Source organism: Rhinolophus sinicus, linkage group LG04, assembly GCF_036562045.2.
Source record: "Rhinolophus sinicus isolate RSC01 linkage group LG04, ASM3656204v1, whole genome shotgun sequence".
NCBI classification, from domain to species: domain Eukaryota; kingdom Metazoa; phylum Chordata; class Mammalia; order Chiroptera; family Rhinolophidae; genus Rhinolophus; species Rhinolophus sinicus.
The window spans coordinates 86,173,142-86,201,107 of record NC_133754.1 but is presented as its reverse complement, the minus strand read 5'-3'; the positions used below and the strand labels follow the sequence as shown (position 1 = coordinate 86,201,107).

Below are 27,966 nucleotides of genomic sequence, written 5' to 3'. Positions count from 1 at the left end.
GTCCAGATGTTGATGGTAACCACTTTGAGCACCTCTTATAATTGCAGAAGTCAAACGTGACACTTGTATGCATCTTTTATCGGTATATATTATTAACATTTTAATAGTTTTTCCTTTCTTAAAATGTGCATATATTTTTTGGCACCCTCTGTATGTTATTCTTCCATTTGTGCAAAAAGCAAGACACATTAATGTGTACATGCATGGAAAACTTCTGGAAGAATAGACAAGAAACTGTAAACAATAATTGTTCTGGGGAGGGGAACTGGGGATCTGGGGTAGAAGGAAGACATACTTTAAAAGTATGAGCGAAATATTTATCATCGTCTTTTTCAAAAACATGTACCAAGCATCACTTTTTCAATTAAATTTTATTTTAAAAAGTTTATATCCCCAAATTTCATGTCCCTAACCTTGTAAACATCACGTTCAAAAATCTTAATTTTTAACTCATTACTAAGAGTCTTCCAAAATAACAAATTCGTATTTTGAGCCTCAAATTGTGCACCTCTTTTTAGTGATAAGGACTCAGCCCAATTTGAGGACTACATGCGTTACGAATCACAAAGCACACAATAGCCTGACATTTATTCCAACGGAGAATGCAACTGGTGATCAAGATACATTGAAAACTGAGAGTACATTAGGGTTCAGATAGGATGACAGCTGTTGTCCTTAACATGGACTTGCTCCAGGCTTTTCTTCCCAGCCAGGGGTGTGCGAGTGCCCTGCGAGGGTAGCGGGCGTCACCCATCCTGGGGACCCACTCCCCTCTCCCGACCCCGGCCTCCCCAGCTCTCCCGCTCGGGTGTGTGTGTGTTGGTGGGTGGGGGGCCCTCAGCCGCCCCACCACCTCCCTGGGAGGGCCACTGAGTGTGGCGACCTGGCGCCCGGGCCGAGGCGACCCCGCCCGCCGTCGCGTCCCTGGGTCGCCGTCCCGCGCGCAGCGTCACTCGGAGCCCCGGGCGAGCACCTACCACTGGCGGAGAAGCGGAGGGGAGAGGCCGCGACCCTCCCCCCTGCCAGCGGGTTAGGCGCCAGTACTTGGGTTGCCTCCACCTGGCGCTAAATTTAAAAAGTTAACCGGAGCAGCCTGCTGGCTCCGGAAACGAAACCAAATTCGTCCCGCGGGCCGCCTGCTGGGCCCCGCCAGGCCCTCCGCGCGCCGCGCCACCCGGAATAGACCCTTCTCCCGCCATTTTCCGTCAGGCTCCAGCCAGGCCCCGCGCTCCGAGGGCTGAGGCCGGCGGCTGCCGGGCCCCCAGGCGCCGCGCTAGGGCCCCGGGCGAAGGCGGGCGGCATGGCGGGCCGCGTGGACTGCGGGGACAGCGCCGGCGCCCGGCAGCACGTGTTCCTGCTTCCAGGTAAACACACCCGCCCCAGTGCGACGAGCCAGCCCGCGCCGGGCGGGACAGCGCGCAGAGCGGCGGGCGGGGTGGCCCCGCGCGCGCGCCCTTGCGGGGCCCACCTCCCGCGCGGAGCCCGGACGCAGTCTGCGCGGGGCCCACCTCCCGCGCGGGGCCCACCTCCCGCGCGGGGCCCACCTCCCGCGCGGGGGCCCGGACGCAGTCTGCGCGGGGTCTGCGCGCCCCTGGGTCCCGCGTCCCCGACTGGCTTCTCCCCGGGAACACATTGTCCCTTATCTTGGTCACACGTTACAACCAACTGCGGTTTTCAAAACTCAAAGCCGGAAGCGCGGAAACGGACCGAGAGTAGCCCCCCAGCACGGATTCTTTGTGGCTCGGGGGGGCTGGAGGGGGCGGCCGGGCCTGCGGACAGCGGGTGCCGGGTCACGGGCGCTCTGCGGGGCCTGAGGTGCCTGCCCTGGGCGTGTAGTTTGGCGTCCCCCAGTCGGCAGCGGCGTCTGCGTTCCTAATGAATCGGAAGCTGGGATCCACTAGGCCCGGAATGGCCTCGGAGACCGCGCTGTCTTAACAAGGCCCCCGCCCTTGGACAAGCATTGGATGGGGAGGCAGGAGGGAAGCTGGATAGTGGTAGGGGTTAGGACAAGGGTGATCCAGAGATGCAGGGGGGTGGGCAGTGATAGAAGTGCGGGAGCCAGGCCTTTCCGCCTCCCCCTGGATTTTGACCAGCCATCTAGGGCCCGCAAGGGCTTATGAGGATGGACAGTAGGTTACCACACGCTGGGCCCTGTTAAGTGGCAAAATAAAGAGTTTGGGACTAGAAAGTGCAAACCAGAAAAGTTTGGCCCTTTTATAGAATGATTGTTGATATGCTGGCATAACTTTGGAAATAAGGAACATCCGTCATTTGCTGTATTGCAGGATTTAGCTCAGCAAATGCAGTTTTTGCTGATGACGATGTAGTTGCCCAGTAGTGTAGATTTTTATGGATTGTTACATGGCAACTTGTCAATATTTTTGTGTGTATGTTTCACTTTTTCCTTTATAAAGAGGTATAAATACATGAAGTGCACACATTTAAGTGTACAACTCAATGAGCTTTTCATATGTATATACATCTGTAAGGATCCTTCAGGTCAAGATGTATTAATAGAACTTTTTCAGTCATCTCCTATGCCGGTTGTTAGCTAGCCCCAGTAATCTCTCTTCTGACCTGTCACAGAGATTCCTTTTGCCTGTTTGGATCAGTGTTTGCTCTTTTGTGTCCCACTTCTTTCACTCAGCATCATGCCTGTGAGATTCCTCTATATTAGTTGTAGCAGTTTGTTGGTTGGTTGGTGTTTTCATGGCTGTGTATATTTTATTGTATGAATATCCATAATCTTTATCTCCTCTACTGTGGATGGACATTTGGATTGTTTCCAGTTGGTAACTATTATGAATTAGACTTGTAAGGTAGACAGAGTCACAGGGTGCGTACCCCAGAGTGGAACTGCTTGTCCTAGGTACTTGTGTGTCCAGCTTCAGTAGACACTGCTAAACAGTTTTCCAAAGTGGGTGTTCTGAGTGACACTCCCATCAGCAGTGTGTGAGAATTCCTATTGCTCCACATCCTCACTAGAGATGTTTGTAGTAAAACAGTTAATGCAAAATTCAGGGTTTTGACAGAAGCCAGCAAATGACTGCCTGTATGTGTGCTTTACTTTAGAAAAATCCTCTTCTCACTTTTGTCACATCAATTCTATGAAATTTTAAGGGTAGGAACTCTCATTCTTTGAGATCAAATACATTATTATTATTCAGATACACACAATGACTGAAGATAATCTAAGTTTTTTATTTTGTTCTGTTTAATCAGTAGCGACATTTCATTCTTAACCTGTGTTGTATTAAACACAAAATCCTTCAAAATAATTAAATATTGATGGCATCCCTGGAAACTAGGTATATTATGCTGCTGTGAGAAGAATTTCAGTCCAGCTCCTGTTCAAAACTGAGATGGACTGTGACCTTTGCATTCACTGCAGGAGGTTGAGGCAGCTGTTAAGGAGCCCAGAGAAGGAACTGGGGGGTCAGGCCTGCAGGTTCTGGCCCACAGCTTCAGCTTCCTGCGCCAGTAATTCTTCTAGCTGGTGTTTAGTGACACCTGCAGGCTGTGAGAGTACAGTGATGGTTTAATAGTTACTGCAGTGCAAAAGTGCGTCTCAGACTTGAGGAGATAGGTCACCTGGGGAGCTGGTCCCCAGCCCCAGAGTTTCTGATTCAGTAGGTCTGGAGTGGGCTTGAGAATGTGCATTTCTAGCAAGCTCCCAGGTGAGGTGGATGCTGCTGGCCTGAGCACCACAACAAGAACCGCTGCCGTGAGAACAGCCCTTGCGAGCTGCATCGGGAAATAGGAATGGCTGTCCTGAGGTTGAGGTCTCCTTTTGGGGGACCAGAATTCCCATGGGCAGGGGAGTGCATGGAAGCACAGGGTAAGAGACGTGCACAAGTATTTGTTAGGAAATTAGCTCCAGTAAGTCAGCATTTGAGATGAGGAGACTGGACCCTCAGCTGAGTCAGCACCGTAGCTACAGTCAAATTGGGCCCTTAGTAAAGAAAACAAAGATTATATGAAATTTTTCTAAAGTGTTTGGTGGGAGTAGTCTGTGCTTGGTTTTAGAAAACCGATAATCTGAAGAGCTTACTCTGGAAAGTGAGCCCATTAACCAACAGGCCAACAGAACTTTAGGGATTTGTCCACGAGGCAAATGTAAAAGCCACAGAACCCTTAAGATGACACTTTTTCTCTCAACATTTAATTGATGTTATTTATCGAGTTGCCTACCATAGCATTGTGTTATATCTTGAAGAGTAAATTAAAAAGTACTATTTAAGTCTCTTTGCCTCTCGTTTTTAATTTGTCTGAAAAAGTCGAATATCCCAGGAAAACAAAAGCTGGAACTTGGCAGGGATACTTGTGAGGTAGTCAGACTTGGGGCCTTGATTTTTTCGTAGGCCGGTGGAGACAGAACTGCCTCCCTTTTCAGCAAGGTAAGCATTTCTTATAGTTTAGGACGGTCTTAATGTTTCTCCAAAATGGCCTGGGAATACTAGCTTATTTGCAGTTGTAGTTACTATAAGAGACCATTAACATCTCTACTTTTTGGAATGTGGTAGAAGTTTCCATCCCTCTTTGCTGCCCTAAAAGTAAATGCTTAAGTCGTATTTTTAATATTTTTCTCTAGTCCACATTTTGTATGCTTGTCAGTTCTACTAAGTTGGAATGGATGCTAATGTGAAAGGCCAGCTGGGAACAGATTCACTAAGTGTAAGATAGAAGACTGTTGATTGTTATTGTGACTGAACCATGTTCCTTAGCCATCTCCAAGGAAATGTTAAAACATTGGGAAACCCTAATGTTGTGTGAGGGAAAAGAGCAAGGATAGAAATGATTTCAGGACCAAAACAAAAGGACAACAAAAACTCATTTGGGTCTACTTTGGCTGAAAACGTCCTTTAATCAGCCTCCTGATTAAACTGGACTTCAGATTGCATCTTCAACTATAGATAAGTTTTGCAATAAAATTATTCCTCTTTATTTTATGCAAATACATGTTTAAGAGTATCTTAGGAAACTTTGTATTTGTTACTTATTTCCCCACAGCTAGAATCACTAATGCCAGTTTGGAGTTTTGGGTTGGGGTGGGGGAGTAGAGGATGGGTTTCTCTTTGAGAGGTAAAAATCCCAAGCCCGCCTGCCAACCTTAGACATTCCAAATACATAATGAGCCTTTCATGTGAGGCGCCATGATAATCACAAATAAAGATATCAGATTTGTCTCTCCACATGGAATGCAAAATAGACTTGAAAGCGTTGTATGAATGTGAACTTTAGAACTATGTTCTAATTAAACAATTAAAAAATTAAGCTAAAAAGGAAAAACTGATTTTCCTATTTAATGATAGAGAAAATTTATATCAGTGCTATTTCTAATTAGTCTTGTAGCTTTTAAATAAGCCCACAAGAATACCACTTGTTTGAAAAAAATGTAAAATTAATGTGGCAAAAGAAGAATTACTATAGACTTAAATGACTTTTCAGTGACCCTGAAAAACAAAACTTTTTTCCGTCTTTACCTAAGTGCACATGGTTAATCTCAGAAGGAAACTTTAAGCAGATTTTTTGTTCTTTGTCAAAACTGTTTGCATGTAGTATGTCTGTTTGTGTTTAGAAGTATATACCTTGTGGACTAAAGGCTTCCTTACTTTCAGAAGAACTTATTCACATGGGAGGAACCTGCACTTAGCTTGGCCAGGAATAGGGGAGACCTGGCCAATTCAAGTGCTGATTTTAGACAACCTCTGAATAATTAAGCTCAGCTTCTTGGAAGATTTGTCATTTACTGAATAGTCGTCTGCAGGCCATCAGCAGTGTGGGAGTCTCTGAGTTTTCCAGCACGGAGCATGTTTAACATTTTCCACACAAATCCAGAGTCTGGCTTTGTCTTTATGAAACGTTTTTTGGTGGGAACTCGACTGACCTTTCTCAGATGGCCACTGGATCTGCTCCCCTTGCTATTTGAGCACGTTCTGAAATGGATGGACTTAATCAGTTGCCAGTTGGTGTAATTAGGCTGTTTCCGGACCCTGATCTTGTCCTGCTAGTAATTGTTCCAAAAGACCTGGGACGTTTATAAGTAAGAACTCATGACTCCTGCATATTTATCCTCCAGGGCAGGAAAAAATTCACAAAAGAAAAGTAAGCAATGTTCATAATTTTTTATTTGAATAGCAGAATAGGGGCTGCATGGGTTTTCCTCATATCCTCTGAGCTTTAACCCTGATGTTAAGAAACAAACAACTCACCAAAGTTCTCTAAAGCCTGGCTATAATAAAACACACCTAACACTAGATTTATGCTATCGATTAGCTCTGTGTTCTTGGACAAATTGTGTTCTCATTGTAAAACATCAATTTCCTCATCTCCACAGTGGGGAGAGCCATACCAGTCTCATGGGGTTTTGTCCAGTTGGTTTGAGTTACAAGTAAACTCTCTTTTGCACCCCAAGCTCTTGGCCTGGGGCTTGGGACAGAGGAGGCATTCAATAAACATTTACTGAGAGAATAAATGTCTCACATTCCATTTCTTCCTGCAGCGTTCTTTGCTTATGTTGTCCTTTTTCTTCTCCTTTCACTCCTATCCAAATTCTTCCCTCTCTTCAAGGTTCGGTTCAACTTTAGTTTCTGTGAAGCTAAGCCATTTGCTCCAGTCCAATTTCTCTCTTTTTTTTTTTTAATTGAGATTTTCTATTTCCTTTTTTTCTTTTCTTCTTTTTTTTTTTTTTTTTTCAAGATTTTATTGGGGAAGGGGAACAGGACTTCATTGGGGAACTGTGTATTTCCAGGACTTTTTTCCAAGTCAAGTTGTTGTCCTTTCAATATTAGTTGTGGAGGGCGCAGCTCAGCTCCAGGTCCAGTTGCCGTTGCTAGTTGCAGGGGCACAGCCCACCATCCCTTGCGGGAGTCGAAACCAGCAACTTTGTGGTTGAGAGGACACGCTCCAACCAACTGAGCCATCTGGGAGCTCAGCAACCAACTGAGCCATCTGGGAGCTCAGCGGCAGCTCAGCTCAAAGTGCCATGTTCAATTTTAGTTGCAGGGGGCGCTGCCCACCATCCGTTGCAGGAGTCAAGGAATCGAACTGGCAACCTTGTGGTTGAGAGCCCGCGCTCCAACCAACTGAGCCATCTGGGAGGCAGGTCAGCTCAAGGTGCCGTGTTCAATCTTAGTTGCAGGGGGCGGAGCCCACCATCCCTTGTGGGAGTCGAGCACAGTTGAACTGGTAACCTTGTGGTTGACAGCCCACTGGCCCTTGTGGGAATTGAACCGGCAGCCTTCGGAGTTAGAGTTAGGAGCATAGAGTTCTAACCGCCTGAGCCACCGGGCCGGCCCCCAACTTCTCTTTTTTTGAATGCCCATGACTTTGTATCTGCCTGGACCCCTCCTTGCTTTTCACCATGTTCTCTGCCTGCCAAATGACTACTTACTCTTTAAACCAGCATGTCACCTCCTTCAGGAAGTCTTCCCTCTCAGCCTCTCCCCGTTAGTGTACAAATTAGTGATACCCCTGCAATCACCTACACATTCATCATGATTATCAGTTCACTATCATTTTTATATAAATATGTATTGAACACCCAACACACGCCAGTAGCTGGGAAGAATCCAGGCGCATTCTCCTTGAGTCACCACTGTTAGCTTCTTGTAGTCTTAATTATGTAGTCTACCCTGTGAAAGCGATACTTATTTGGTGTATTTATTATAAATAAACTCATAACAAGCACCTTGGCCTTAAGCTTCAGAGCCCAACCTTGCTCGTTGCCTCTGAAAGCAGAGCATACTACTTAGGACTTCTAGCCTTTTGTTCAGAGGTCCTTTGTATTTATTTTTCTACTATCTTTAAAAGTGACTTTATTTTCTAGGTATGTCTGTCTGCTTACATGTAATGGGCTACCTGTTGCAAGGGTCAGACCCGCATGTTCTGGTGCCTATTTTGTGATCTGCCTCTGAAATAAATAGGACCCAGGCTGGCTGAGGTCTTGTTGGCCAGAGCTGATTTTCCTGGGAGGGCCTAAAGTCCCAACAGCATTTGGTGAAGCTCTGCTGTGATCAGTTTCTCAGTTTTGACCAGTTAACTTTTCATTTACACATTTTTCTCCATGTATTTTTTTTTTCAGTAACTTTTAAAATTAGAATGATAATACATACCCAGTAAAGAAATTTTAGTAATGCAGAAAAATATAAAGAAGAAAATAATTTGTCCATCATCCTACCACCCAGAAATAACAATTTTGGAAATATTTCTTTCCAGTCTTTTTATGTTGTATGTATCACAGAATGAATTCAGTGTTCTTAAATTTTTTCTCATTTTTCATTTCTGCCTCTATTTCGCCATTTACACTTTCTGCTTATTTACTGTAACATTCACTAAAATACTCAGGGATATTGGGGTTATACAAGAATGCTGTATGGTTTTATTCCTTGTACTTGATCACAGAATTAGAGAAGATAGTTAAATTGATTTAATGGAGAGCTAGGGGACTGATATTTTTTTCTCTTAATTTTGATGAAGATAGAAACTTACACAGCCATATGATATGAACAAAGTTGACAAAGAGAATTTGTAAGTCCCACTTTGAGCATTGAAGAAGCTTATTACGAGTTTATTTATAATAAATACACCAAATAAGTACCACTTTCACAGGGTAGACTACATAATTAGAATGGATTATATGTAAGAGTAAATAAAGACTGAGCATACAAATAGATTCAAGAGAGATGAAGATAAATTCCTGGAGCAATATGGACACGCTGGCAAGGCAGGAGGTTTTGAAAGCTATTTGAGGTGGGATGTTTTAGGACAGCCACGGCCTCCTGAAAACATCCCTTGGTGTGCTTGCCAATAAGTAGGATGCCAGTTTGAGTGGACCGTTCGTCTGCGTACTATTTCTTTAGTGCGGGGGGCCAATGCATCCTGACTGTGTGTTACAAAACCTGACAACCCTTCACCCCTAGTGGATTCACGTATTCCTACGACGGGCTGGCTGTGTGTTGGGGCGAGGGGTGGTGGGCTGGTGGAGGACATGGCACATCCGGAGCATCAGAGGGTCCAGGGTGTCTGCCTCCCTGAGAGTTGACTTCCTCCTCTTAGTGGACCACAGGCTGCACACTGCACCCAAGTCTCAGATCTCCTGGTGTCTGCTGGGAGAAGCTGCCCTGATCTTAGTTCTAGTTTTAATACACTTTGATGTGTATTATTGTATTTGACCCTCACAATGACCTGGGAAGTAGTCAAGGCAAGCTTCATTATCACTATTCTGCAAGACTCAGGGAAGTCCAATAATCTGCCCAACACTTTATAGGAATTAAGTGGCACAGACTGCCAGCTCTGCTGTGCTCCTGGACCCCTGCTGTGTGCCAAAGGCCACTCTGCTGACTGAATGACTGTTGAAGAGGTGGAAGGATCAGGAAGGGCTGGGGACCCCTCTGTTGTGTCACTGGACATTCCCTTCCTGGAGGCAGCCCTTGTTACTGGACCTTCCGGTCAGGTCCGTCCTTTCTGCCCATCCAGAATTTTCCTGCTAGGCCTTAGCACTATCTATGTGTTGCTGGTCTTTGTGGCTCTGAAATTGCTGCAAACCTGAAGTTTTTCATCAGTTCTTTAGGGTGCACACATTCCTAGAAACAGGGCAGTTGATAGGGGCAGCCCTGGAAGAACGGAGGTTTTATCTTCTATGGTCTTGGTTAAGGCCAGTTTTTATTTTATCTTCAAAGCTTCCAAATAAAGAGAGAACTCTTAGAGGAACCTATTACTTGGGAATTATTTTCCTCATTCGTGCCTTTCTCTAGCTTTCTTGGTTTGCCTCCTGTAATGTTTGAGGAGGCTAAGAGCTTAGAAGTCAGGAAAACAACCCAGACCTCTTTGATGGCGGTGCTAACATCTTTGGAAGGAAAGGCATAGAGTTATTACTGGAATTAGCATTTTTGGAAGCAGAAAGTAACTTGAACATTATGCTGCTTTGTCTTACATGTAATATATTTGAGTCCTAGCAAAGTGGTTCCAAGGAGGTATCTCAGAAAATCAGGCAGAAGGGATCCAGGTGTTCTGAGTATATTCTAATGGATGATGACTGAAGAAAATGAACTGGGACCTATTTAGGACGCAGAGAGTGATATTCTCATCATTTTTTCCCCTATTAGATTTTCTTATGAAACCCGAGTAGCCTTGCTACAGTATCTAAAAATAAAATGAATGGTGCTTTGGTGTCTGTTCTTCCTTCTCCATGTAATAGCAGGTGTGTGTTTTCAGAGCTTATCTGCTATGTGCCAAAAATCAACAGGGCTGTGAACAAATGCCCATTGCTTCCAGGTCATAAGAACACTTGGCAAAAAGGTGGTTCTCTCTCTCTGGTCTTGTGTCTTTAAATTTTATATGATATGAAGAAACTTGTCTTAGTTAAGAGCGGAATGAGAAAAAGCTGCCAAGTTTAAGAAATGGTTGATACATAACTTCATATCAAGTATAGAACAACCCATACTATATAGTCTGTAGATGAAAAATAATATTCCGTTTTGGCTTGTACAATATTTTTCTGACTAAATTTTCAAAATTATGATTAAGTCTCTGTGTTGATACATGCTATGCCCCCTAATTTTTAAGCATTAAAATGTCACAGATTACTCGGGCGGGTGTATGCAGCTATGATTAGGATATTGTCATCTCTAATCGGAAGTTTTCTTTTCTTGTCATTGGTCAGACTTGACTTTATCAGTTTTTATCACTAGATGTTTCTTGTATCCCACAACAAATTTCTCTCATCCTTCCTTATGTATTTTTTGATCCTGCCTTTTTCTGTCTTTCTCTAGTACCCCCGTCCTTCCTCTTCATCCTGCTGCATCCCTGGCAGTGTGGGGTACTGGCTGGATTGGAGAGGGGGCAGCTGATTATATGACTAATCCTGGAGGCTGAGGAAGACAGAGCAAGGGGGACAGATGAGTCTGAGATGGTTGTGTCGTAGGAGAACAAACAGTCATACCAAGAGTTATTGTGCTTTAGAGCTGCAGTTTGTTTTTTGAGTTTAGAAGGGTGAGACTTGAGATTAAGATATTCTCTGACGTGTCATAGTTTAAAATGTGGGTGGCTTGAGTTTAAATCTTGGCTATTTATATAGTTGTATAGCTCTGTGACCTTGGACAGATTTTTTAACTTTGGACAAGTTTCTCATCCATAAAAAGTGAGAATTAAAATAGTCCCCCTACCTCATTGAGATATTATGAGAATTATACAATTTATATAAAAGACATTGCCTGGTATATAGGAAAAGCCTGATACATATTAGATATTGTTTGTTGTTTTACATTTATTGGACACAGTTGTTTCTTAAGTTCAAATGTCAGGAAAATGGTTATCAGTTTCTTTTTGTTGAGGTTTTTAGATCAGGATGATAAACAGATGGAAGATTTGCTGCTAGAGTTAATGGTGACCAGTGGGACATAAAATTGAATCTTTACAGAGAACACAGAGACTAAATGTAAGTAAACTGCTATGGAATTGGTTTGACACAAGAAACTAGAGGGGCAGGGCTTGAGATAATTGGGAAGTCGGAGATATTATTGAATCTGACATGGCCACAAAGACTGAGTACCTGCTTCTGATTTGTCTGAATTTTTTCTGTTTTTGTAAAAACACTCTTTTAGCCAGCATGGCTTATGTCATCGGTTATGTAAGAGAAAACATTTTTTTTTTAAAAAAGTGTAAAACTTACTCTTTAAAAAATATAATGTGAAGTCTTATTTTATTCAGCATAATTTTAGAAAAGGTGTTTCACATTAATAAATTTTCTAGATAAATGAGGTTCAGTTCGTTAAGTATCAAAACTTGCGTTTACCATGTCTTAATGAGCTTTTTCTAAAATCAAATAACACATTCATATATTTATTGAGTGTATTGCATGTGCTAGAAGCTCTGCTGGGTATTTTACTATATATTACCTTAATGCTCATAAAATGCATTGTGTTCTGGCTTTTTAAAAAAGATACACTGGTCCTAATTTATATCTTCTTGAAAAGCTAATTGTTAGGCCTTTATGTATTTCTTGGAATTTTTGATACTATTGTTCTCTACACACTCTTAATGTTTCTGTGTAGTTGAGAGAAAGAAAGCTGATTTTTAACTGAGTGCTTATTACATATTCTGGGCATTTTCACATATATTATATTTAAACCTAACAAAAAGCTGTAAAATAATTGTTATGCCTATTTTTATAAATGAACCAACTGAGGCACAGAGAAGTTGAATATCTTGCTCAAGGTCATACTGCTGATTAAGAAGAGGATCTTGGATTAGATTGTGCACCTGTCTGACTGCAGATCTTGTTGATATTATCAAAGAAGTAGATCAAAATAGGTTTATGGAGGAAAACCCTTCTCTACACTCCCACTCTCTCTTTTGTCTGATTCTTTCCCATTCTAAAAGCAGATTTTTTCTTCCCTAATTAATTTAGCTGTCCTTCAGCTGTGCTAGCTGAAGGTAAAAGTTAGAAAAAAGATGGAGCTTCCAAGTCTGGTGGGTGAGAAACTAACCGATGGGATGACCCAGGTTTTTCCAAATTTAAGTGAAAATAAAAATCTCTTTAACTTTGATAGGCCTTTAATTTATAGTCACAGGTAATTTTGTATGCCTAAGGACAGGTGTAGACTAAGGACTTTATTAGAAGTATTATAGCAATATGAGATTGTTGTTGTTGTTTTTTTTTCATACTAAGCCTTCAAAATATGGTGGGGGTAGATGCATTCTTCCATAAAAGCAATGAAAACATTGACAAAGATGGCCAAAATCAACTTTTTCAGAACTCTTGAAATTAGCCAAAAGCTTCCAACAATTTGAGGAGTGTTTATTCAAGAAAAACTGCTGAATCTCATTAAACAGGATTTGTGGCATTGTAACTTGAACTGCTCCCATCTCCCTCTATTCAGGTCTGCAGTAACCTTGAAAACCACCAGTCTTGCAAACATGGTACTTGTAAAATCCAGCTGCCTTGCAACCACTGGACAGGTCAGTCCTTATTTAGAGCTCCTCAAAAAGTCCCATTCCCAGAACACTGTCCCTGTTTGACCTGTCTTGCAGCTCCCTTGAAAAGCCCCATTTGCAGGGCATTGTTATCACTTCGCCCTGATTGGAGCTCAGAACTTGCTCTGTGGGAAAAGCAGTATCCCCAGGGCCTTTGTTAAAAACAATCAGAGGCACTTGTTTAACAGATCAGCTGCTGAGGGTACAATACCAGTTGGGCAAATAACCTGGCCAAAAATTTGAACTTATGGGAATAAGATATCCATAAGGGCCTTTAAAGAGCTCTGACATATTCTTAGGGAATTAGAAGGTTGTGCACCTATGCAGGGCTGTGTACATGCTCAGGAAAGACCAGAGAGGGCCCTAATCTCTCGCCTCTGACTGACTTTGAGGCCCTAGGCAATCAGTGATTAAATGCTAAGGCAGAAGTTTAAAGTGCTTGAGTGCTGAAGGCATGCCCCAACACACAGGCAGAACCCCTCAGCAAATGTTGGGACACAATACCTGCAATGAAAAATTCCCTATCAGGCTCAAATAGCAAATCTGAGCTAAGAGAGGAAAAAGCAGCAAACCTGAAGATAGATGAATTGAGATTTTCTAGCCTGAGGAACAGAAAGAATTAAGAAAACTGAACAAAGTTTCACAGACCTGTAATAAACCATCAAGCATAATAGCATATGTATAATGGGATTCCCAAAAGGAGAAGAACGGGACAAAAGGAATATTTGAAGAATTAATAGCCAAATATTTCCCAAATTTGATGAAAGACATTAAGAAGCTCAACAAACTCCAAGTAGATAAACTAAAGAAGATCCATGCCTACACACGTCATAGTCAAACTATCAAAAGACAAAGACAAGGGAGAGAATCTTGAAACCAGCAATAGAAAATGAACTATCTAGGAGGAGACCTAAGATGGCTGAGAAGATAAACACTGTGCTTGCATCCTTCTGTGAACCCATTAAAATTACAACTAAATTGCAGAACAATCAACCTGGAGAACCATCTGAAGCTAGCTGAACAGAAGTCCTATGACTAAAAATATAAAGAAGAATCCATGTTGAGACTGGGATGAGGGGCAGAGACACGGAATGGGCCCCAAACCTCCGTGTGGTGCTTGAGAATCAGGAAGGATATCTCGGCTGTTAAGGATCCCTCTGGAGGAGCAAGGGACCCCAGCCCCCCACCCCAGGCTTCCTAGCCTGGAGTACTGGTACCAGGAAGGGGAGCTGCAACAACATCTGGATGTGAAAAACGGTGGGGATTCCGACCATCCAGGGGACAGAGGCTGCAGGAAACCCAGACATCCTTTTAAATGGCCCATGCACAGACCCATTCCTTTGTAGGAACTCAGCTTGGGCTCCAGGAGAGGGACAGTGACTCGCAGGGTATCAGAGGCATACAGGGGTCAGACTGAGCTGTGTGTCTTTGGAAGTGAGGACTGTTGGGTAGTCACCATTTTCATTGTGTGGGGTCCTTCCATGCAGCTGTCAAGTGGGTGCCATCTTTCCTGTGTTCAGCCCTCCCCCTACCCCCAGGTCAATTCTGAATCATTGTTCTGTTGAGTGCTTGCTCCATTCTGTTGACTCATGGGACCCCACCCCTCCCAACTCCCTCAATACTGGAGGCACTTTCTCTGAGAGCAGCCAGCCCTGCACGAATTGCACTCTTTCTTGGAAATCTTTTGGAATCCTGGGGCTCAAGGTGGGTGGCGACTGGCCTCAGTGTGCTCTGAGAATTTTGCTGAGTAGCTCCAGGCTCAGCACTGGCACAAAACCAGAATTTACATTAACCTGATGACCACAAGTCTTCCAACTCTGGTGACTCCCCAAGACCCTGTCTTATCCAATTCACGTACTGCCCAAGACTTTATCAGGGGCTGAACCTTATGGGAGACAGCAGATAGCAGCAGGCCTCTGGGTGTCCTGCCTTTTTGCAAAGTTACCCCAGGCCCAGTACTGGTGGTAGCTGTCCTAGGTTTTCAGCGTGGCCTCTCCCATGTCTCCAAGTTTAACACAGGCAGCGAACAACCTCAGATTACTTTGTAGCTCCTACCAGGTAGTCCCCAGCCACTCACAGGCAGTGGGTGACCTGGGACAGCACCAGAGTCTCTCCCCAGTGGCCCCAGAACCAACATACTTGGAGGTTGGCTACAGACTACAGAAGAACATGCCCAATTAGCTCCACAAGCAGCACACACAACGGGCAGTCTCAGCAGGCATCAGAGCCTGCTGGGGCGAATCCCACTCAGTGGGGTAAGCCTTTCACACAGCAGACCATAGGCTATGGACCTGGCCAAACCCTACAGCCAGTCAACCTGAGAATCAATCGCACCCAGTGACATGTCAGTAGCAATCAAGGCTCAACTAGAGGAGGGCACACACAACCCACCCAAGGGACACCCCTGGAGCACCCAGAGCAGGTGACCAGGGAGACTGTGCCAAGACCCCACAGGGCACCTACTGCATAAGGCCACCTGGTCAAGACTAGGAGTCATAGCACATCTACCTAATACATAGAAACAAACACAGGGAAGCAGCCAAAAGGAGGAAACAAAGAAATGCATTCCAATGAAACAATAGAAAAATCCTGAGAAAGAACTAAACAAAATGGAGGTAAGCAAACTACCAGACACAGAGTTCGAGCACTGGTTATAAGGATTCTCAAGAAACTTAGTGAGATCGTCAACAAAGAGATAGAAAGCTTGAAAAGAGACATAGAAGCCATAAAAAAGAACCAGTGAGAAGTGAAGGTTACAATAACTGAAATGAAGGATGCAATAGAAGGAATCACCAGCAGACTAGATGAAGCAGAGATCAGATCAGCAATTTGGAAGACAAGATAGCAGAAAACACCCAATTGAAACAGAAAAAAAAAGAATCCCCCCAAAACATGACAGTTTACAAGACCTTTGGGACAACATCAAGCGTAACAACATTTGCATCATAGGAGTACCAGAAGGAGAAGAGAGAAAGCAAGGGATTGAGAACCTATCTGAAGAAAAATGACTGAACACTTTCCTAATCTGGCAAAGGAAATAAACATACAAGTACAGGAAGCATGGAGGGTCCCAAACAAGATGAACTCAAGCAGGCCCACACCAAGACACATTATAATTAGAATGACAAGTGTTAACGACAGAGAGTCCTAAAAGCAAGAAGAGAAAAGCCGTTAGTTACCTACAGTGGAGCTCCCATAAGACTGTCAGATGATTTCTCAGCAGAAACTTTGCAAGCCAGAAGAGAGTGGCACAAAATATTTCACATGGTGAAAAACAAGGACATACATACAACCAAGGGTACTCTACCCAGCAAGGTTATCATTTAAAATCAAATGACAAATAAAGTACTTCCCAAACAACAAAAAACTAAAGGAGTTCTTCATCACCATTCCAGTAAAGAATGTTAAAGGGACTTTTAAGACTGGGGGAGACAACTAAATTATGAATAATACAATGGCAATAGTACTTATCTATAAACATTTACTTTGGATGTAAATGGATTAAATGCTCCAATCAAAAACATAGGGTGGCTGAATGGAGAAGAAAACAAGACCCTTACATATGCTGCCTACAAAAGAATGACTTCAGATTGAAAGACACATACACAGATGGAAAGTAAACGGATGAAAAAAGATATTTGATGAAAATGGTAATGAAAAACAACAACAAAAAAAGCTGTGGTAGACATACTTATACCAGACAAAACAGACTTTAAAACAGACTATAACAAGAGACAAAGAAGGACTAAATAATCCCACTTCTGATTATTTATTCAAAGAAACCCAAAATACTACTTCGAGGGGACATGTGAATTCAATTGCAGCATTGTTTACAATGACCAAGATATGGAAGCAGTCTGGTGTCTGTGGATGGAAGAATGGATAAAGAGGAGGTGGTACATATATACAATGGAATATTGCTTGGCCATGGAAGGGAATGGGTTCTTGCCATCTGCAGCAGCATGGAGGACCTGGAGGTTATTGTGCTGAGTGGAGTGTCAGACAGATAAAGACAGATGCAATGTGATTTCTCTTATGTGGAATCTAAAGAACAAAACAAACAAACAAAACAGAAACAAACTCATAGATACAGAGAACATTTTGATGGTTGCCACATGGGAACGGGGTTGCCAGTGGGTAGGTGAACAAATGGGAAGGGATTAAGAAGTATAAATTTGTTGTTACAAAGTAGTCATGGGAATGTAGGGTACAGCATAAGGAATACAATGAATAATATTGTCATAACCATGTATGGTATCAGATGCGTATTAGATTTGTTGGGGTGATAGATGGAAGGGGATTAGGGGCAGGGTGAAAAAGGTGGAGGGATTAAAATGTACAAATTGGTAGTTACAAAATAGTCATGGGGATGTAAATTATAGCATAAGGAATATAGCCAGTAATATGGCAATAACTATGTATAGTGCAGAATGGGTACTAGACTAACTGGGAGGATCACTTATATAAATGTCTAACAACTATGCCATACAACTGAAATTAATATAAAATAATATTGAATATCAAGTGTAATTAAAAATTTAAAAAGGAAAGGGGAATAAAGGTCCAATTTCTAGGTATAAAACAAATAAGTCATGGGGATGTAATATGCAGCATAGGAAATATAGTCAATAATATTGCGATAGTATGATATCAGATGGTTGCTGGACTTATGGTGATCACTTCTTTAGGTATATAAATGTTGAATAACTATGGTGTACCCCCTGAAACTCATATAATATTGTATGTTAGCTATATTTTTAATAAAAGTCTTTTTAAAAATGACTTGTAAAGTAAAGGATCCTCAGTGAGATGAGCAGCTGCCTTCTCATTTGAAACCATAGAGGCCACAAGTTAGTGGTTTGATATCAAGATGCTGAAAGAAAAATACACTCAACCAAGAATTCTACATATGACAAACTATCCTTCAAAACTGATGGAAAAACTAAGACATTCTCAGATTAAGAAACATGAGAGAATTCATCCCTAGGAGACATAATTGGCCCCTCTCTCCCGCCAAAATCATAAAGGGAGTCCTTTAGTAGAAAGGAAGAGACACTAGATGGTAACTTGAATCCACATGAATACAGAGCACTGGTAAAGATAAATACATAGATAAATATAAGAAAGAGTACAATGTGTTTTTGTTTGTAACTCTTTTTTCCGATCTGATTTAAAATACAACTTCACAATGCAATAATTATAAAACTGTTAATGGACTTTTATAAAGATGTAATTTATATAATAAGAGCACAAAGGGAGAGGAGGAAGAATATAGTGCAGGTAAGTTTCTATATACTATTGAAATTTTCAAGTTAGCATTAATCTGAACTAAATTATTGTACATTAAAATACTAATTGTAATTCCCAGGACAACAACAAAGAAAATAACTCCCCCCAAAATAGAGTGAAAGAAACAACAAGGGAATTAAAATGGTACAATAGATAATATCTTTTTTAATACAAAAGAAGGCAATAATAGAGGAATAGAGGAACAAAAACATATGACATATAGAAAACAAATTGTTAAATGACAGATATAAATCCTACATTATCAGTAATTACATTAAATGTAAATGCATTAAACATTTCTATTAAAAGGCAGGGATTGGCAGAATGGCAGGTGGAAAAACATGATCCTACTATATGCTGTCTATAAGACAAATACTTGAGGATCAAAGGCACAAATAGGTTGAAAATAAACAAATGGAAAAAGACACACTATGCAAACAGTAATTTAAGGAGAGCTGACATGACTAATACCAGCTGAAATAGACTTTAAGCAAAAATTGTTACAGGACACAAAGATATTTTACAACGATAACATCTCAACAGTTTAGTCTATTAGGAAGATATAACTGTTATAAACATATGTAAATACAAGGTTGGACAACTAAGTTCGCGAACTCAACCTAGGAAAAAGTGCTACATACCTCACTGCTGAATATCACTAGGGTCATCTTCGAAGTACTTCCCCTAGGAAGCTATGCACTGACGCCAGCGCCTAGTCCACCCTTCAAAGCAATTTTGGGACTTTTTCTGGAATGGCCATCAGAGCTGTCTTTGCATTACCCTTGATGTCCTGAATGTCATCAAAATGTCTCCCTTTCAATATTTCCTTTATCTTTGGGTGAAGAAAGAAGTCATTGGGGGCCAGATCGGGTGAGTAGGGAGGGTGTTCCAATACAGTTATTTGTTCACTGGCTAAAAACTCCCTCACTGACAGTGCCATGGGAGCTGGTGCATTGTCGTGATGCATTGTTGCTGAAAAGTTCAGGTCTTCTAACTTTTTCATGCAGCCATATCAGCACTTCCAAACAGTAAACTTGGTTAACTATTTATCCAGTTGGTACAAATTCATAATAAACAATCACTCTAATATCAAAAAAGGTTAGCAACATTGTTGCAATAAGTGCAAACTTAATTGTCAGATCTGGTATACCTAATGAGAGAGTCCAAAAATACATCAATCAAAACCCGACAATTCAAAGGCATTATAGACAATTGAACAATTATGGTGGGAGATTTTAATAACCCATTTTTAATATGGATAAAACAATTAGGAGGGAGATCATCACGGAAATAGAAAATTTGACCACCATATTAAACCAACGAGATCTAAGAGACATCTATAGAACACTCCACTCAACAACAGTGGACTACAAATTCTTCTCAAGTGAACATGAAACATTCTCCAGATCAAACCATATTTTAGGCCATAAAACAAACCTCATTAAATTTGAAAGTATTGAAGTTATACAAACTATGCTGTCCAAAAATAGTGGAATAAAAATAGAAGCCAATAATAGGAAGATATTTGGAGAGTTTACAGACATGTGGAAATTAAACAATACACTCCGAATAACCAATGGATCAAAGAAGTTTCAAGGGAAACTAGAAAATACTTTGAAATGAATAAAAAGGGTATACAATATATCAAAAATGGATACAGGTGAAGCAGTGTTTAGAGCAACATACACAGCTGTACATACCTATGTTAAAAAAGAAGGAAGATCTCAAATCACTAACATAATCTCCACCTTAAGAAACTTTTAGAAAAAGAAGAACAAATCAAACAAACCTAAAGAAAGTGGAAGGAAAAAAATAAAAGATTAGAGCAGAAGTAAACAAAATAGAGAATAGAAAAACAGCAGAGAGAAAAATCAATGAAACTAAAGTTGCCCTCTTGAAAAGATCAACTAAATTGACAAATCTTTAGCTAGCCCACAAATGAAAGAGAAAAGACTCAAATTACTAAAATCAGGAAAGAAAGAGGAGTCATTGCTACTAATCATGCAGAATTAAGAGGATCAGAAAGGAATACAATGAACAACTGTATACCAACCAAATAGATAACTTTGATGAAATGGACAAATTCCTAGAAAGACATAAACTACCAAAACTGATCAAGAAGAAATAGACACTCTGAATAGATCTATAGCAAGTAAACAGATTACGTTAGCAAATTAAAACCTTTCCATAGAAAAAAGCCCAAATCCCAGATAGCTTAACTGGTTAATTCTGCTGTTATAGTATTGCACAAGTTAGTACCAGTCCTTTACAAAATTTCCTAAATAATGGAAAAAGAGAAAACACTTCCCAACTCATTCTATGAGGCTAGTATTACCCTCATCCCCAAACCAAAGACGTAAGAAAAGAAAACTACAGACCAATATCCCTATGAACTTAGATACAAAAATCCTCAAAAACTTGCAAACCAAATCCAGGAGTATGTAAAAAGGATTATACACCATGACCAAGTGGGATTTATTCTAGGAATGCAAGGTTGGTTCAACATACCAAAATCAATCAATGTAATTATATCATTTTAATAAAATAAAAGCCCAAACCACATAATCATCTCAATAGTCACAGAAAAACATTTGAGAAAAATCTAATACTCTTTCACACACATACACACACACACACACACACACACACACACACACAAACACACACACACACATAGTAACAAGAATAGGGAACTTTTTCAATCTGATAAAAGGCATCTGACAAACCTACAGCTAACATCGTGCTAATACATTTCATGAAATTTTTTTACGTGTTGAAATAGAAATATTTTAAATCATTGGGTTAAGAAATTTATCATTGAACTTTACTTGACCTATCTGTAATGTGGCTCCTAGAAAATTTTTAATTACATATGTGGCTTTCATTTGGGGAATGTATTTTATTTGTGTTGGACAGCCCAGTTTTGGACCCAGGATCTCCAGGTTCTGGCAGATCTGTGTCTTATTCCCTGCCATGTAGGAGTGGATGCGGTGTGGGCAGAGCATGGGGATTGATGGACTAGAGTGGAGAAGAAGTAGACGGGAAGACAAAGGGATGCATTGAATGTTGTCTTTCTGTGAGGGCAGGGGCTTTGTTTCATTCACAGCTGTATCCTCAGTGCCAAGAATAGTGCCTGAATTGGTGAGAGAAAATTGGTAATATAAAAATGATTCAATAAGACAGTGGTGTTTGTTACCAAATGGTTATTTAACACCTGATATTTGCTAGGTCCTGCTGTGGTATGTGTACATAGAATCTATCAACTGAGAAGTCAGTTTAATTAGGACAGACATGGCATTTGACAATCATCCAACAATGAGATGAGTGTATAGCTTGCTGTAGAGGAGGACTGAGGGCAACCTGAGACTGGTAGTTACTGTCTGACAAAGTGAGTTTGCTGTTGCCAGGTTTTTTTATTGTGCAAGGCAAAATCTTTACCTAATTGTTTTTCATATTTAGGGAAATATATTTGCAGTCTGAACTCTGTAAAATCACATGATTGGCTGATTGGCACCTATTTCTAATTTTTAAAAATGTTCATATCAAACAAAACCCTTCTGTGAGTTGGGTTTGACCCAGGAGCCAACTAAAGATTTAACTGGTGAAACGAATGGATAATTCATTTGACTCCTTAACCATCCAAGCAAAGAACTTAACCAGTACTAGGCATAGGGAGCCTTCTCATACCTCCTCGTCTATTTTATATCCTCCGTCATAAGGTCTCGTATTCCATGTGTTTTCTTCTTCATAGCAGTTGTTACATTCGCAGTCTACATTTGTGTGATTATTTGATTCAATATCTGCCTCTATCATGGACATCCAAAAGCACCCCATGAGTAGGTGCTCTATCTGTTTTTGCTAATCAATAGTTAATAAATTAATAAACTGCCCAGGAGAGATTAAAATACATTCAATAGTTAAAGAGAGGGGAAAACAACCTGAGTATAGCATCTCACTTGGAATTCTATGTTGAAAGATTCAGTCTAATAGCAAGTTCTTTTGTTGGCACAGTGTGAGAAAGATGACTTCTTTCACTAACTAGACATTTCAGTGTTATCTATACTATTGTATCTCAAAGCATATTTCAGAGAACACTGGCATTTGCAACAGAACACATTAATGCAGTATTTATTTGTACTTAGTAATTCCAAAGTTCTTATAATTTGACATTTTGGGCTATAGCTAATCCTCTGGCCTTACTGCTGTTCCGGGAAAAAAATGGAAACACTGCTTACCTTGTAGAGTTATTAAAAATATTTTCTTAGACTTTTGGTATTTGTAAATTTTAATTATTTTAAGGTCTGGAGGAATGGGAATGCTGAAGAACTGGCAAGGATCACTAGAACCAAAGTTTTCTACTGAAGAAAAAAGGAAACAAAAAATCGATAATTTACCAACTTAAAGGTGAAAGAGATGCTGTAGTACTGAAATAAAATAAAGGGTGTATTGTGGAAAAAGAGAGAGGACACCTTTTCTATGTCTTGAATGATGAAGATTTGTGATACTGGAAAAGTGAGAAACAGCAAGGGGGGAAAGGAGAGAAAACCATAACCATTTTAGTCTTTTGTAAAACTTTTTAACAGTGCTAAACTTTATCCTTTATGTTTTTATAAGTTGCAGACACGAAAGTCTTAAGAGAGTCGTAAAATTGAATCCGTATGGTTCATCTATTTGACATTCTCAAAATGACAAAATTATAGAGACGGAAAATAGATTAGTGGTTGCCCGGGGTTAGAGATGGGGCAGAGGGTTCTATCAGTTTTTACCTCGTACGTCTTGAAGCTCTGTATTTGTGAAAGTAAATATTTAGGATTATTTCTTGAGCCGTCTGTCGTTATGAAAAGACCTACTTTATGCCTGTTAATAATCCTTGTTTGTTATTAACAGAGCCATTTCACCTTTCTTTTAATTAGTGTTAGCATGATAAGTACACTTTATCTTATTCTTTTACTTTTTAATCTGCTTGTGTCTTTGTATTTAATGTGTGTCTTATAGGCAGAATATAGTTTTATCTTACTTTTTAAATCCAATATTACAATTTAATTTCTGCCTTTTAATTGAGGTGTACAGATTATTTACATTGAATGTGCTTGTTGACATGATTAGGTTTGAGTCTGTCATCTCGCTGGTTGTTTTCTATTTGTCTCATTTGTTCTTTGTATTTCTTACCCCCTTTCTGCCTTCTTCTGGATTACTCACTTTTTTATGATTCTGTTTCATCTCCTTTGTTGTATTACTAGTGACAGCATTTTTTGTTTTGTAATTTTGGTGGCTGCTGTAGGATATAGTGTACACATATTTAAATGATCCCCTCTACCATCAAGTGATATTACACCACTTCGCATAGTGTAATGTGAAACTTACAATGGTATGAGTTTATTTCTCCACTCCTGGCCTTTGTGCTATCGTTGTCATACATTGTATTGTTTAGTCAGTGATCTTTAAAGAGATTGAAACCATAAGAAAATTCTTTTTTATTTATCCCTGCAGTCACCATTACCAGTGTTCCTCAATCCCTTGTTTAGATTTATATTTTCATCTGATGTCATATTCCTTCTGCCAGAAGGACTTCCCTTTGCACTCCGTGTAGTGTGGGTCTATTGATGATTTATTATTTCTTTCAGCTCTTGTATATCTGAAAAAGTCTATTTATCATCTTCATTTTTGAAGGGTATTTTCTCTGGATTCACCATGTTTTCTTTTAGTGCTTTAAAGACGTTTCTCCATTGTCTTCTGGCTTGCATTGTTTCCAACAAGAAATTTACTGTCATTTTTAGCTGTGTGGCTCAGTACAAAATGTGTTTTTGTTTTTCCCCTTTCTGCTTTTAAGATTTTCTTTTTATTACTCGTTTTGAACTCTTAATCTTATGTATAGTTTTATTCCTGTTTCTTTGGATTTACTGAACTTCTTGGATGTGTGGGTTTATGTTTTCGTCAAATTGAAAATATTCAGCCATACTTTCTTCAAATATTTTTCTCTATTCCTGTCCCTGCCTTTCAGGAATTTCAATTACATATATATTGCTGGGATGCTTGAAGTTGTTCCACAGTTCACTGATACTCTTTTTTTATTTTTAATTATTTTTTTCTCTGTGCTTTCATTTTAGATATTTTCTATTACTATGTCTTCAAGTTCATTAATCTTCATCTGCCATTAATCTCATCTCAAGTTGAGTCTTCTAAAAAAGGTTCTAATTGTCTACTTATGAGTAATACTGTTTTAATGCTCTTGTCTGTTTATTCTAACATCTGTGTCTAATATCAGTAATTGTCTCTCAATAATTGATTTCTTTGTTTTTCTCATTATACGCCATCTTTTTTCTGCTGCTTTGAATGCCTCGCAATATTTGATTAGATTGATTAGAATGTTTGATTTTATATTTTTGGCTGATGAATATTTTTGTATTCCTATAAATAATCTTGAGATTCATTCTGGGACTCAGTGAAGGTACTTGGAAACTTGGAAATTTGATCCTTTTAGGTATTACTTTTAAAATTAGTTCAGTGGAACCAGAGCAGCTTTGAGTCTATGGTTATATTACTGAAGCAAGACCTTTTTAAGGTATCTACCCAATGACCTCTGAATTATGAGGTTTTCCGATCTGTCTGGGAGTAGGCCCAATGCAAGGCCCTGAGTGAACGTGAGGTTCTGTTTCCTCTCATCTGTTCAGATGGTTTTTCTTCCAGCCCTCGGGTAGTTAGTCACATCATATGCATTCGCTGATCCTTACTTTATTGAATACTCAGGCAGTACCCTGAGCAGGTCTCTGGGGTTTTCTTTCTTTGTAGCTCTCTCCTTTCCTGTAAACTCTAGCCATCGTATCTCCAGAACTCTCAGCTCCCTTTCTTCAACTCAGGGCATCTGCCAGGCTTCAGCTGGGTTCTCCCATTCTACACCATGGCCTGGAAACTCGCTCAAGGCAGTAAGCTGGGGAAATCACGGGGCTCAGAGATCACCATCCTGCCCGGCTCAGTAGCCAATGTCTTGAAATAGTTGTTTCACACATTTTGTCTTTTTTTGGTTACTTCAGGTCGGAAGGTAAATTGGGTTCCTATTATTCCATTTGATTGCAAGTGGAAATCTCAAAATTAGTGTGTATATATATATATACATATATATGCAAAATTAGTGTGTGTATATATATACATATATATATATATATACATATATATATGCGGTCATTTTCAGAAAAAAGTTGTATTTTAACCATTTATAAGTCAGTTTCTAAACATGCTTGCTGAAGATCTGAAGTAGGGCAAAGGCAGTGGGGACCATAGAAAATAAAAGTGACTAAAAGTTTCCCTGAAGCTTTCTGATTTGCTCTTCGGTAGGTTGTTGCTGTGCTCCCTTATTACCGTGTTTTCCCCAAAAAATAAGACCTAGCCGGACCATCAGCTCTAATGCGTCTTTTGGAGCAAAAATTAATATAAGACCCGGTCTTACTTTACTATAGTATAAGACCGGGTATAATATCATATCATATCATATCATATCATATCATATCATATCATATCATATCATATAATATATAATATATATAATATTGGGTCTTATATTAATTTTTGCTCCAAAAGATGCATTAGAGCTGATGGTCCAGCTAGGTCTTATTTTTTGGGGAAACAACGGTAGTCAGAGCCCCTTTTGGAGAGAGATTCTTTAAATGAATTCTGTGAATGTGCCACTCAAAATGTAGGGAGGATGTTATAAATAAAATTTTATGGTCTTTATGTTTTAATTTGTATAATTAAAACTTTGACAGTGCAATATTGAAAAGGAAACATAATGTGGGGGCTTACCTCACTAGATATTAAAATGTATTTTAAAGCTATGATAATGAAAATATTGAAGTACTAATGCTAATATACACAGATTAGTGGATCAAAATAGAATGTTCATTGACAGACTCATACATGTGTTTTAAACATTTAGCATAAAGGAATTCTTTTAATGATGGGCCATTCAGTTGATGGCGCTGGTACAACTGGACAGCTCATTGGAAAAAAAAAATTAAAGCCAATCTGTCCATATCTTATAACTAGATATATTCCAGATAGGTTAAAGATATAATCTAAAAGTATTAGAAGAAAATATAGGCAATTCACATTATCTTGAGAAAGAGAAGGGCTTTCTAAGTATGACAGAAAGGGTACAAGCATAATGGAAAATATTGATATGATTACATAAAAATAAAAAATATGTATCTTCTAAATGGCAAAAAAAATCATTAAAAACAGAGTTCATATTCTTATTGTATAAAAACTCCTCATAAAATAGTAAAAGAAAGATGAATACCGCACTAGAAAAATGGGCAGAGGACATGATTAGGTAATCACAATTAGGGACAAAATGTATAAATGTCTAGGAAATATTTATTTTAAAAATGTTCTATTTCATAATAATAGTAACAATAAAAATAATAATACTAGTAAAAGTAACTATCATTTATTATGTGTTTCTATTTTTCTGACTATGTTAAGAACTCTCAGCAGATTAGCTAATTTAATTCTCTGAAAGGCAAGTATGTATGTTATCATTTTATAAATGTGTCAGCTGAGCTAGGACATGAAGAACCTTGCCCAAGGTGACAAAGCTTCCAGGTGGTTGAGCCAAGCTTATAACTCAGGACAGCTGACTTAAAGTCCTATTCCTCATCACTTCTCAAGGAGGTAAATTAAAACAACCTAAAAACCCCATGCACCTTATAGAGACATTGGTAATTTGCTCAAGATCACACAGCTCCTAAGCAATAGGATTGAGTTAAAAATGTAAGGAAAAAGAATCATATAAAGAAAGAAAATCAGGTAAAGTAAATTAGAAGAGCAACAAAGCAAATGTCTTTTAATTTTACAAACTCACTGTTTCTTTTCAGAATGTTTAAAAGATGCTTCAAAGAAAATGAAAAGTGGGCTTATGTTTGTAAAATTGGTCAACCCATGTTTAGGTAAGCTCCCTCCTCCTCTCTCTTCCGATAATAGTAACTTCTTTTTTTAAACGTTGTGGCTGAAAAAAAAATATAAACTTATTTGCCTTTGTATGTTCTAACTGAATAGCTTTTAAAGGTTAAATGGCATTACAGGGTGACAAGCAAGCTAATGACAGTACTAGTCTTCTCAGATGATTCACTCTGCCTAAACATTTTTTGTTTATTCTTATAATTTTAATCTATAGAACTGTTCATTCATCAGAAATAATGGACGGCAAAACAAAAAAGTAGCTTGTTTGATTTCTCTCTGAAAACAGGTTAATTTTCTTTGGCTTTCTTAAGCCAACTTTTCTTAGAGTAGTTAGCCTCCATTTATATTCATTTTATGTTATAAAGTAAAATAAACAGCCAGGGTGGGGGAGGAGAAGGCTTTTACTTGACATGCCAAGATTATGAGTAGTTTCATTTTTAGCTGTACTTTCCTTATTTTGTTCTGACCAGAAAGTAGTGTATTTTTTTCCTGTCAAGGGGTGATTTTTATTGTGTGCTAAAATCATTGTATATTGAAGAGATGCACATTTTATCAGAAATAATTTTATTTTAACCTTATATTCATGTATTTTCTGTTTTGTCTTCTAATTTTTAGGCAAAAATATTAAAATATAGCATAAATATGTAGTAATATTGATGATAATATTTATCTCTATGTGGAATTGTTTTTCCGTTAACTTGTTTTATAAGATTTATGTTATAAGGTTATTGTTAATTTTATAAGATT

General features: G+C 39.5%; 1 protein-coding gene across 8 annotated transcripts in view; it reads left to right on the top strand.

Annotated features, from left to right (window-relative positions):
* The first annotated feature begins 550 nt into the window (after positions 1-550).
* The window catches only part of RNASEH2B (ribonuclease H2 subunit B), a 72,982-nt gene continuing 45,566 nt past the window's right edge, over positions 551-27,966 (top strand). For 3 of the 8 annotated variants that reach the window (XM_074329917.1, XM_074329918.1, XM_074329914.1), the window contains exons 1-2: positions 572-1,364; positions 27,135-27,206. In XM_074329917.1, the coding sequence (XP_074186018.1) occupies positions 1,301-1,364; positions 27,135-27,206 (136 nt within the window). In that variant the 5' untranslated portion in view covers positions 572-1,300. Of the gene's footprint in view, positions 1,365-27,134; positions 27,207-27,966 lie in introns of all 8 variants that reach the window. The other 5 variants (XM_074329913.1, XM_074329912.1, XM_074329916.1 and 2 more) reach the window with 5 other exon arrangements.